The 12,626-nt window shown below is 33.6% G+C and overlaps 1 protein-coding gene across 5 annotated transcripts in view; it reads left to right on the forward strand.

The window, feature by feature from the left end:
• Epha5 (EPH receptor A5) overlaps positions 1 to 12,626 on the forward strand; it is a 314,453-nt gene that overhangs the window by 18,899 nt on the left and 282,928 nt on the right. For all 5 annotated transcript variants that reach the window (XM_038327546.1, XM_038327563.1, XM_038327554.1 and 2 more), the window contains exon 2: positions 7,733 to 7,797. In XM_038327546.1, the coding sequence (XP_038183474.1) occupies positions 7,733 to 7,797 (65 nt within the window). The remainder of the gene's footprint in view (positions 1 to 7,732; positions 7,798 to 12,626) is intronic.

Genomic DNA, 12,626 nt, shown 5'->3' on the forward strand with positions numbered 1-12,626 from the left:
GTCCAAGAAGCACACAGCTACTTCCAAGTCAGCCAGCAGTGGTTTGTGTTCTCCTTGTTTTGTTGCTCAATAATGGTTTCAGAAATTCCCTTTCCTTGCAGAATCCCTTCACGGCTCATTGAACAGAACTGTTTTAATAGTAGGACCACAAAAATGGAAGTGAAATTAGTTATTATTCCTAAAGGATTTTGCCAGGCTAGCTGTCTTATAGAATGAACCAGAACCTGCCATCTAGAGAGCTATCAAGAACAGGCGGGGAATGTGCGGTAATTGTTTAGCCACTCAGTTTGGTCCTAAAGGTGAAGGAAAAGAAAGACTACACTGGTATCTGGATAGCTTAGTTTTAGTCACCGTGTAGGGAAGAGAGGCAATTGGTTTGTGTATGGATTTTGTTCGTTACAAAAGTTTTGGTAGAAAATTGAGGATTCTGTAGACTATAATGGGTTAGGTAAACACTGGAATGTAGTGCTGGAATTGAGAGGAGCATTGACAATTTTTCAATAATATTGTTTATAAAGAAACCACAGATATAACACTCAATGGAAGAGAATTCAAAGTTTAATTTGAATACACAAATACTCTCAGACCATTTTTGGTAAAGATACCAATTACATACACTGAAAAAGAACAACCTATTTAATAAATGATCCAGGTTGGTGGATATATACCTGCAGCAGAAATTTGGGAGAATATATATATATATATATATATATATATATATATATATGTATGTATACATACACACACACACACACACACACACACACACACACACACACACACACACATATATATATATATATATATATATATATATATGGTTTTTTGAGACAGGGTTTCTTTGTAGCTTTGGAGCCTGTCCTGGAACTCGCTCTTGTAGACCGTAGACGAGGTTGGCCTAAAACTCACAGAGATCTTCCTGCCTCTGCCCCCTGAGTGTTGGAATTAAAGGCCTGTGTTACCACCGCCTGGCAGGGATATATATATTTAATCCTACAGAAAAAATAAAAGGTCTAAGTAGAAGAACAATCTTAATATAAAATGTAAAATGATAAAGTTGCTGGACAAAAATATAGGGGGCAAGTCTCATGACATAGGTACAGACAAGTGTTTTAAGAAGAAACACAATTTCATAGGAAACAGACCCAAGCATTGACAAATGGGATTACATAACAACAAGGTTTTCGGCAAAGCAAGAGAATCTACGGACAGAATGAACAGACAATGTTTAGAATGAGAGAAAAATCTGTCAGCTATATTCCAGACTTGACTCACAAATAAAATGTATAAATAACTGCAAACATTTAAACACCAAAAAGTTCCTTTGCAAACAATAAATGAACCGGTGAACTGGATAGCTAGTCTTTGGAAGAATAAATAAAATTGTTCAGTTAATAGTGAGTAAGTAAGTAAGTAAATAAATAAACAAATAAATCCTGGTTAGAACAGCCACAGTGTTCGGAGGAGCACAGGGAAGAAAACCATAGTCACTGTTGATAGAAGTGCAAACAGGTGCATTCAAAGTTGAAGATGGTGTGGAGTTTTCTCTCAAGCAAAGAGCAACAAAATAATACCTAAATGTAGGAATTCCATATGATACACCACAATCACTCCTGGTCACATACCCCAAAGGACTTTATACCCTACCACAGTGATATTCGCATATCCATGTTTATTGTTCTACTCACACTGCCCGGGAATGGTATCAGCCTAGCAGTCCTCCAAAATATAATAGGATAACAAACTCCTGATACACACACATCAGGGTGCTTCATTTAGCCACAAAAAGTTTACCTATGACATGCTATTTTAAAGTCTGTTAATCAAGTTAAGTCAAGGGTCACAAAGAAAAATACTACATGTTCTACTGTATTTGTAAACCCTAGCTTCTGATTTTATGTATGCGTGTATATGAGGGAGGAAGTTTGGAATAGGCCATTAAATTAGAAGGGGCACAGAACACATGTAATTTGGAAAGGAGATATCTGGATATGGAAAATGTAGACATGGGGTAAGAGACAGAGAGACTGGAGAAAGGACCGTGTATTTCTGGGATGAGTGTCAGATGAAACTAAATATATATAAACATGACATAAAGAAATCTATTATTTTGAGTGCTGATTAGAAGTTAAATTAAAGGTAAAGCAGATAAGTATATTTAGAAATATTTTTACTAATATAACAAGAGTACTGACTACTCACATGTATGCTTGTCATGTAATGAGATCACTGTTGGGTTAGAATGGACTTTATCTATTTAGTGGGAGTTGTCAACAGGTAGTGACAGTAAGTGAAGTGTGTCTGGATGTACATGGGATTTCAGGAACAAGCATTAGGGCTCATAGTCTGTCAATAAGGCTTCATGTCCAGTGTCATACTTTCTTGCTCCTTGTTTCCAGGCTGGGGTTCAGAACAGAATTACAGGACAGCATTGTTCATGGTGAACACCGTGGAGGGATTCTAAAACAAGTGTATGAAAAAGATTGTATAAATTAAGTTGCACAGCATCATATATATATATATATATATGTAAATATCTTGTTTGCTTATATTATTTTTATTCGTATGAGCTGCTGAGAATTAATGAGAAGAAATGAACCCTCGTCCACTCATTTTCCATGAGATTCTGTGTGGCTATGAATTTCTGTCTTCAAGTCAAAAATATCATAAAACTATGTAACAGCCCTCAACCAATAACAAAACTTTTACCCAATTTACAAATTTAATTTTCCAATGAGAAACATGTGTCTGTTTTCTCTGTACTCTTGTTTGTTAGCTATTCTGTGTCCCCTGAAGCAGCTGATAAACTAGAAAGTCAAGCCTTGAAGTCAAACATCACATCTGTACTGAATGGAGCCATGGAGAAAGACTGGACAGTTGTGTATGTGGGGCTGTTTCCACAGATTAGTTAAATGTGTGCTGTAATTGAATGCAGTGGTAGAAAGAAATTAGTAAGCAAGCATTCATCAAATATATATTACACCCTATGGAATTTTAAGTCTGTGTCCTTAGAGAAAAAGAATGCTGTCCTATCTGCTGCTAATTTAAATTTTTTCTATGCCATCACAGAAGTAGAGGTCTAAATGGCATTATAAGTGTTTGCTAATGTGAAAATCATGAAAGGAAAGGAACAGTAACAGTATAAATATGCCTTCTTGCACTGGATTGCCCTTGTTATCCTCAAGGATCGTACATTTTCCCCAGGCCTTGTTGAGCATGGATGGATGGTGAGAATATCAGACATCATTCACTGGTTGTTTAACTAATCAGTGACTGAAAATATATTCATTCCTAAATTGTTGTATTTTTTCCTGAGTAGTCCAGAACATTTTTTGTGGTCTTAATAACTCATGCTAACACTATGTGAGAGAAAATGAAGTACCATCAAATGGTACTTAACAATCTATGGATGTTAGAAAAATCTAACAAAAAAAATAACTGATTTTACTTGATATTTATCTCTAGTTGTTAGAATGTATGAAAGACATTAAGAGGACGAAATCTTTTAAAACATAGTTCTTTTTGCTAATTTTTGGTTTACTAGTGTTTGTCAGTCCCTTCAAAAATAAATCTGCTATTCTCTGTTTTTTTGAAAATAAATTATTTAAAAGATTTTGTTGTTACATGAAAAACTGAGATTAATAATTTAAATTGATCATCTAATAATAAAACTAAAGTATACTTGCAATTATTGAGAAATAGTTTCTATTTGAATATATTTTTGGCTATACTCATATATTTACTGATTAAAAAGTTACCAGGCTTGCTGGAGAGATAGATGGCTCAGCAGTTAAGAGCACATACTAGTTTTTCAGAGTTCTCTTCACCCATATCAAATCTTAGAAAACCTATATGTTATAAAAGGGGAGTTTCTTTATTTAACCAATGAAATCAACACAAAATAGAAGACCCTCCTACATCGCCTATATCTCCAGCTTTGTGGGAGTTAGTGCCTTCTGTAGACCTCCATGGGCACTACACTCATACTCATGTACTACACACACACACACACACACACACACACACACACACACACACACACGAACCAAAAAAAACCCTTTTTAAGGAGCACTTTAAAATCACTATATTAACTATATTAGTGCGGTGTTTTCCTTTTTGTACATTGACGAGGAATTTGCAGTAGATTACAACTTGTTCATCACTGTGGGCTTATTTCTCCTGAGGAAATAATTTCCATATTTCTAACTAACCAATCAACCCATCTTCCTCATAATTATACGACTAATACTTGAGTGAGAAAATGACCTTGAAGGCTTTTTTCAGTTTCATTGTGTGGTTTCATTTTAAAATATAAATAACAAAATAAAAACATTTTCCACAAAATATCTGATATCTAATTAATGCTTTCCAGAGTAAGTGTGGTATCAAACATTTCCTCTAATTATATTCATTAGTGGTTTCTCTCGGACAAGTTTTAATTAAGTTGTACAATGAAGATCAATACTCGTTGTGTATTCATTGTAATTTACAACACGCATATATACTGTTCAGAACAATTTAATTACTGTAATTGTAGAAAAGAAGACACTTAGAAATTACACTCTATTACTGCCAATCCCCTCTTTAATAAATTTGTTAAAGTCACTGGGAAATTAACTTCTGAAAATTCACATTTGTGAGCACCCTGTCTACATTTCAGTTGTTTTAAATACTGCTTTAAATTTTTTGTGTGTATATACACATATATATGTATAAATGTGTATGTATAGAAATCGAGGCATTAATGACATTATTGAAAGTGTCTTTCACATATTCATCATAAATATTAATAAACTGTTAAAATGTAGATAAGAGTATCCATCATATTAGCACTGATTTTTTTTTGAAGTATAATCTAAGGGAAAGGCATGGGTAAACTGCCCTATTGTATGTAAATTAAACTTCTACTGTTTTATTAATTTATATTCTTATATAAGCATTTATTATGTTTTAAATGAATACTTTAAAGTATGTTAAATTCTATTATGGGATATTCTTTCTATAACATATTATAAAAATAAATGTAAAGTAGAAATTTTAGTAGTATCAATAGACAAACATCAGAGCATCTCAACCTTGGAACTATTGAAACTTAGAAATCATAATTATTTCTTGGTTATCTTGGCTTTTTAGAGGGCAATGGTTAGCATTATGCTTGACTTTTCTCAACTCCCAGTAACTGCTTTTGAATGCTGCTTCAGACACACCTTCTGGATCAGCTCACTGATAAGATGATTCATTCATAAGATACACAGCTATTAACAATTTGAGCTAAGTCAGGTGTATACATTTCAGTTGGTGTTTTGGTCTTTTTCAAGGTTTAATTTCTTGTTTATCTGCATGTATATTTGTGTTATTCTCTCTCTCTCTCTCTCTCTCTCTCTCTCTCTCTCTCTCTCTCTCTCTCTCTCTCTCTCTCTCTCTCTCTCTCTCTGTGTGTGTGTGTGTGTGTGTGTATGTGTGTTTGTTTGTGTTTGTAAATATGTACATGTGAAGGTAGGTCTTTGCAAAGCCCAGAAGTGGGTATCATCTGCTGAGTTAAAGTTCCAGGCTTATTTCATCTGCTTGATACTGGTGATAGAAACAAAATCCATTGTATTCTGCAAGAACAGTACAAACTCTTAATTATAAGCTCCCTCTCCATCCCCAGTGAAAAGTGCTGCTCTGCTAGAAGGCTGGTTATCAATTCCTGGCGTTCCTATGCACACACACACCACTTTGGATTACAGACTGAAGCTCAACTGACTACAGCACAGTAACGCACTCTGTTTATATGAGCTAGTTTATCTCAACTACACAGGCATACTGCTGCTCAATATCAAAGAGGAACCAAAGGAATCATTAAAATGAATAAACATAACAATTAAGTGTTCACTCCCCTGGCATTTAGTCATGTCTAGACAGAGCCCTAGTGTCCCAGATACACTGAAAGGAGGACAAGGACAGTATGTTTAATGTAACCTTATTCCCATGGAGACAAGAAAGGCTAACAACACAGTAAGATGAAGAGCATGGATCTTACTGAAGAGATAGATGCAGTGTCCTGTCTGGCAGGTCTTACGTGATCACGATAATTGTGATTTGTTTTGTTTTTCTCCTTTAAATTATTGGTTTTCAGTAAAGGCAACAATCCTTGAAGGAACTAACAATTCTATAAACAATATGAGACCATATGATTAAAGTAGGTTAAAATGATGATTTCACTACTGTGAAATAAATTTATATGTTAAATGCACATAAGCTTTAGAAAACAACAAAATACCCAAATTTCCAATTTTAGTTGTGATTCTTGCTGTCTCATAGTGATTTTCCTACTTTTAAGATAAGGTCTGATAATCCATTTCCTTGCCTATCAGCTCTTGATGTTGGATTCTCCTCTGAATGCTGTGAATCTGTTTTCCTACCATTGGTTAATAAAAAGTCTGCTTTGGTCTATGGCAGGCACAATATACCTAGGCAGGAAGGAAAACTAAACTAAATGCAGGGAAAAAGAAGGCAGAGTCGTCCAGACACCATGTAGCTGCCGAAAGAGAAAGACGTAAGAACCTTAGCAGTAAGTCTCAGCCTCGTGGTGATACAACGATTAATAGAAATAGGTTAATGAGATATAGAACGTAACTAGGAATATGCCTGAGCCATTGGCCAAATGGCGCTGTAAATAATACAGTTTCTGAGTGCTTATTTGGGACTAAATGACTGTAGGACCAGATAAGACAGAAACTTATATCAACAATTTCTTTTTTATTTTATACTTCAAGCTTACACATACAGATATAATAATTCATTTAAATTTGATAGACTTCTAAAATACTGGCTCCTGTATGTGTTATAGGTAGTTTCAAGAAATTACATATGGTTTCTCTTTTGGTTAATATATTAAGCTCCATTAAAATGGTTCAGTTACATTGTGGCTTAGACAAATTTATGAGAAAAAAATGTTACAAACAAGCTAACAAAATACTCATACCTGAATTATGTAATTAACTTTACCCTTTAAATTGATTTAATTTCCCAATGACCGAATACAAGCACAATGTGTAAGAATATGTTGGTCAATGTGATTATGTGACTTATCTTTTGATTCCTGTGTAATGATGAAATTCATATCAGTCCTGGGATTTATAAATATATCATGACTTCAAGGCATAAAGTTTGTTAAAATTCAGCTTGAGACACTTTTTAAGTCCTGGTTATTTCTAAGTAGAAGATATCTGGAATATACAGTACTCTGAATTGCTAGATTCTTCATTTTGAGTAAAAATATATAGATTTGTTTTTTAATTAAACTTTTGAACTTGTATTGAAGGTTTTGGTTATCAGTGTAAAAATATTAAATATGTTCACAAAATGTTTATTGTTACTTAATTCAATATTTGCCAGTTCATAACAGCTTTTGAGAGAAAAGAAAAAAGCTTAGCTATAACTTTTAAGGCTACAAATTAATGCCAAATCTAAGTTTTTACTTTTTTTCAGTACTATTTATTTCAACCTATTTGTATTTTTTCTCTTATTTGGTAACAACAGCATTTAGGGTTATACATAGTTTAAGTGCTTTTGTTACATTTCTTCATTCATTTATTACAAACCAACTGTTCTCTCTCATTATAATAATAATTTGTAACCCTTGTATTCATCATAAGAACACATAATCTAGTCTTAGTAATATGCATGGTATACATCTCAGTGGGGTGAAATACGGATATACTCAGTTTGTTGCCTTTTCTATTTACAGTGAATTTATTGGACTCACGCACTGTCATGGGAGACCTTGGATGGATTGCTTTTCCAAAAAATGGGGTAAGCTCTTATGAAACTTTCCATAAAGCATAAGCTAAGTACATATAGCCTTCAGGCTACAAAAGTAAGATTGAAATTTACTTGGACGTATTTGTTAAGAAAAGACGGCTATTTCTATCAGGTAGGGTGTGGAAGAATTTCAAAATAGTCCTGACCCCCCCTCAAAAAAAATTAACCAACAGGGAAGGGTTTTACAAAAGTACCAGACACATTGATTTCCTCTCATTATTTCTCCACGAAGAGAAATTTTCCTCAGCACCTAAGAAAGGCAGTGCTTTGCCACTACCTCAGGAAAGTTGCTGAGGAAACCTAATTACATCTGTGTGCAATTTTAATACACATAGAAACCAACTCATCTTTTATTTCATTTCCAGAAAAAGTCGAAATCATGACAAGAAATTCCGTTACATTCACATCAGTCTAAAAGCAGGTCAAGTTGTCAATCGGTCATCATCCAAAAGTTTCTTCCTGAATCTTGAATTTTTCCTCACTGTAAACTATTCAGAAAAGAGTATTTCACCAAAACATTCTATGATTAATATTTTATTAAATACTTATTAAAATATATTAAAGCAAAATCATTGAGTTGAAAAATAAGTGCCATTTATGACTATGTACATATATAGAACAGATTTTATGTTGTAAATAATAATAATGCACTCATAAAATTAAAAAGCATCCCACAATCAGTTTTCCAATTAAATTCACAAACATGTATTCAGAAAATGAAAGACTAAATTAAGTATTATTTTATATTATCATGTGACTCTGAAAAACTGTTTTTACACAAACTTTATAATAAAACAATTTTATTTTTTGATATTTTCAACAACATTAATAGTTTGACAAAATTTTCAAGCCAACATTATACTCAATTATCTTGACAAAAATTGCCAAATTCAGTTATTTGCTTTAAAATTATACTTAAGGTGTTTCAATTGATCTTACTTTAATAGTCATGTAAACAATTAATTTAACATCTCTCATATGTATCTATCTATCTATCTATCTATCTATATATATATATATATATATATATAGAGAGAGAGAGAGAGAGAGAGAAAGAGAAATAAGGAGAGAGAGATCTGTTTCTCAAGAGATTGAAACAACTTTAAGCAAGAGAATATTATACCAATTCTTGTAATAGAAACCTAATTATCCAAAATACTTCAATGATTATTTTCCAATTAATAAAGAATGGTTGAATTAATTATTCTTTGTGTTGATGAGTGTTGGTCATTCTGACAGATACTGGAGTCTTTGGGAAGAGTAAGCTTAAATTGAGGAATAGCCTCTCTCTACATCTGTAGAGCATTTTCTTGATTGTAATTTCATTGGGAAGGCATCAACCACTGTGGGCTGTACCACCTACCTGCAGGTGGCTTTACATGAGCTAAGTAACCAAGCCGAGTAATCCTTGTAGTCATCAATGACCCCTGCCTCTGGTCTTATTTGAGTTCCTGCCCTTTGTTCCCTCAGATATTAGCAAAATAAACTCTTTCCTTCCCATGTTGCTTTAGGTCATTTTTTTTTTTTATCCCAGCAACAGGAAGCAAACTAAGAAAACCCTTCCCTAAGAAAGTTATTTTAAGAAAATAATACAGGTTATATTAACTTTTTAAATTCCTAATTATGTGCCAAAAATCCTTACATCATCCAGCTTTATACAGTTCAGCAACATCAAATTTCTTTGATGTTTCAAATTATAGCTGCACTTATGAATACAATTGTGGGATATCATTTTAAGATATGTTACATTTGTTTATACTCTGGAACCATTTTTTTTTTAATGACACAAAGAGGTATTGCATTTGTTTTTCATGTTGCTTTTTTTTAACTCTGTGAAGCTGTGTTACTTTACCTACCTAAAACATCTGATGGGTCTCATAAAGAACTGAAAGGCAGTTAGCTGGGTAAAAAAAAGTATAGGTGGGGCTGGCAAGCCGAGTATAAATGGGAGGAGAAGAAGGAGGATCAAGAAGGAAGAAGAGAAGGAGGATGCCAGGGGCCAGCCACCAGCCACACATCCCGCCACGAAGAGTACACGTAAGATATACAGAAGTAAGAAAAGAAGAAAGCCCAGAGATAAAAGGTCGATGGAATAATTTAAGCTAAGAAAAGCTGGCTAGAGGCAAGCCAAGCTAAGGCTGGGCATTCCTAAGAAAGAACAAGGTCCTCCATGGGCGTTATTTGGGAGTTGGATGGTGGACCTGCAAAAAAATAAGTTCAAAAGAACAAAGAGTAAACAACAATACAACATACAATGCTGAAAGTAATATCGTTCAGATGGTGGGATCTGTCCGTTAAAAAAACAGGGGACCAAACCGGACTCTCTGAATGTGGCTGACGGTGGAGGAGGACTGAGAAACCAAGGACAACGGCAATGAGCATGAACTCTACAGCATGGACGGGCTCACTATGAGCCTTGTCAGTTTAGTTGCTCACCTTCCTGAACTTAGGGGGAGCTGGGAGGACCATGGACTGAACATAGTGAAGGGAACCCTGATGGCTCTTTGTCTTTGGAGAGGGGTGGAGTGGGGGTATGGGAGGAAGGGAGGGGAGGGAAGGGGAGGAGGAGGGGAGGAGATGGAAATCTTTAATAAAAAAATGAGAAAAAAAAGAAAGAAAACATGATTGAGACTATGAAATGACTCTTACTGTAACTGAATCAATTGTGTCATTTTTAACCCTTTTGCATTTTGTTCCTTTTGCTCTATTAAAATTCTATAACTGCTATTGTATGTGTATATATGTCTCGCTGTGTATGTGTGTCTATTATATTGTAGAATATATACCCAAAACGTTTTATTTGATGAATATATTAAGTGTCCTTTTTGAATATACGATGAAAAGGCATTTTAAAATTACATATTTACAGCTCTCAGAAAATGTGTTATTCCCTTTGAATTTTGTTTTATCTTTTGACACTGTTTCAACTGGAAATTTATTAAAACAGTGTTCAAAGTATTTGTCTAAGTGACTATAAATATGATGTTTTAGTTACTCTTAGGACTGGAAGCTTTGGGAGGCACAGTTTAATTTCTTGTAACATTCCTTTATAGAAATCAAAGATCTCTGTATAAGGACCAAGCTCTTAGTAACATTTCAACAATATTCTGTTACTTTGTTTTTTTTTTTAAATTACAATAATACTAGTTTCTTTTCTAGATTGTAAAGCAATGTTCATTACTTTTAGGATGACTGTAGGTTTTTATGAATCATATTTTCTTTGACAGAACTAATCTGTAACTATGCATACTGAAGAAAGATATGTTAATTTAAAGAAATTTAGTGATTTTGTTTTATAAGTGGAAAAATTTGTGTGAAATCTTTAATTATATTTTTCCTGATAGGTGCCATTTAGATGCAAGATAATAGAAGTGATAATATGATTTTAAGTAAAATCAGTTCAAGTCTAAATGAGTATAGGAAGAAATGTACAAGTTATTAATGTAATCTGAACAGATTGTGGAATTTAAAATTATATAAGCAACATCATACTGTGTGAAATGTAAGTTATTGGAATAATGTCAACAAAAGTAATAGAATATTGGCCTCTAATAATAATTTTCTCTTCTATGAAAGTCATAGCAATATTGGAAAAGATTGTCAGAATCTGTGTTTTTAAAGTCTAGAAATAAACCATGATCGGACAGTAACCTAGAGAACATTTATAAAAAAGAAAACAAAAAAAAAATACCCTCAGTTTTGTAAGAAGAGAAATGTTTGTATCTTGTGTTTTTTCCAACTGTCAATCTCCCAGGAATCCCGGAAATTTCTGAATCCAGCCAGCATCATGAGAATCACCAGCTGAGTAGGAGAAATATAGAAAATCACTCATCTCCCAATTGCAAAGAACTATCATTATTTCATGTCTGTTAAGTTCCTAAAAGATTGATTTAGATTAGAATTTGAACACTCTTGGTCGATTATTTTTCAACCTGGAATTTGTTAGAAAGACAAATATCTACTAATTTGTAGGTAAAATTTGATATAAATACTAAAGTCACCATTTGGTAAAACTTTTTGGGAACCAGAAAAAAATGCTGACGAGGAGGATTGTGAACTTGTCAAGGATGTAAGCCTGCTCCATTAAGAACTGAGATTGATTGAGTGGCCTTGAGATCTTATACAAAAGAAAAACAAACACAATGGCTTAGATAAATGTTCAATGAATGTGTCAACAGGCACAGGAAGTCACTTGGTGAATATAAGAACACTTTAAGAACATTTACTATTTGGAGAGAATTTTTTTTCAGGTATCGTCTAGTATTTAGCGAAACAATCACTTGATGGCCACATATAGAGAAATATACTGTTTTCAGAATTAGTTTAGAATGGTAATTTTACAAATAATCCACAAATGCTGGAATGCAGGAGCAATCTAAGTTGACAAATGCCACCGATATGTTTAAAATGCCTAGTTTTCAAAACAAAACCTAGGAGAGTATAAGGAACAACATGTGTTATAAACAGGGACGACAAAAGTAAACAAGAGAAATTACATTGAGGATTCCCGGCATCTGACTTAGTAGGTGTAGACTTTATTAACTTTAATAAGCAATTTAAAACATGTAGAAAGACTAAAAGAAAATGTAAGACTGTAAGACTAAATAAAATATAACTATATCTCAATTAATTCAGAATGTCAATAAGGACTGATTATCTTCTAAGGAAACAGATTATATAGAGGGAAAAAATGTGAAACCTGAACAAAAGAATCCACTACAAATGTCCAACAAGAGGCTTGGTCGGGAAGAAGAAAGGGAATATAAGCGTGGATGTAGAACAACGGGGCTCTCCCTGTCTGAGCAAATGAAAGCGAGACA

This window comes from Arvicola amphibius, chromosome 1 (assembly GCF_903992535.2).
Source record: "Arvicola amphibius chromosome 1, mArvAmp1.2, whole genome shotgun sequence".
Taxonomy (NCBI): Eukaryota; Metazoa; Chordata; class Mammalia; order Rodentia; family Cricetidae; genus Arvicola; species Arvicola amphibius.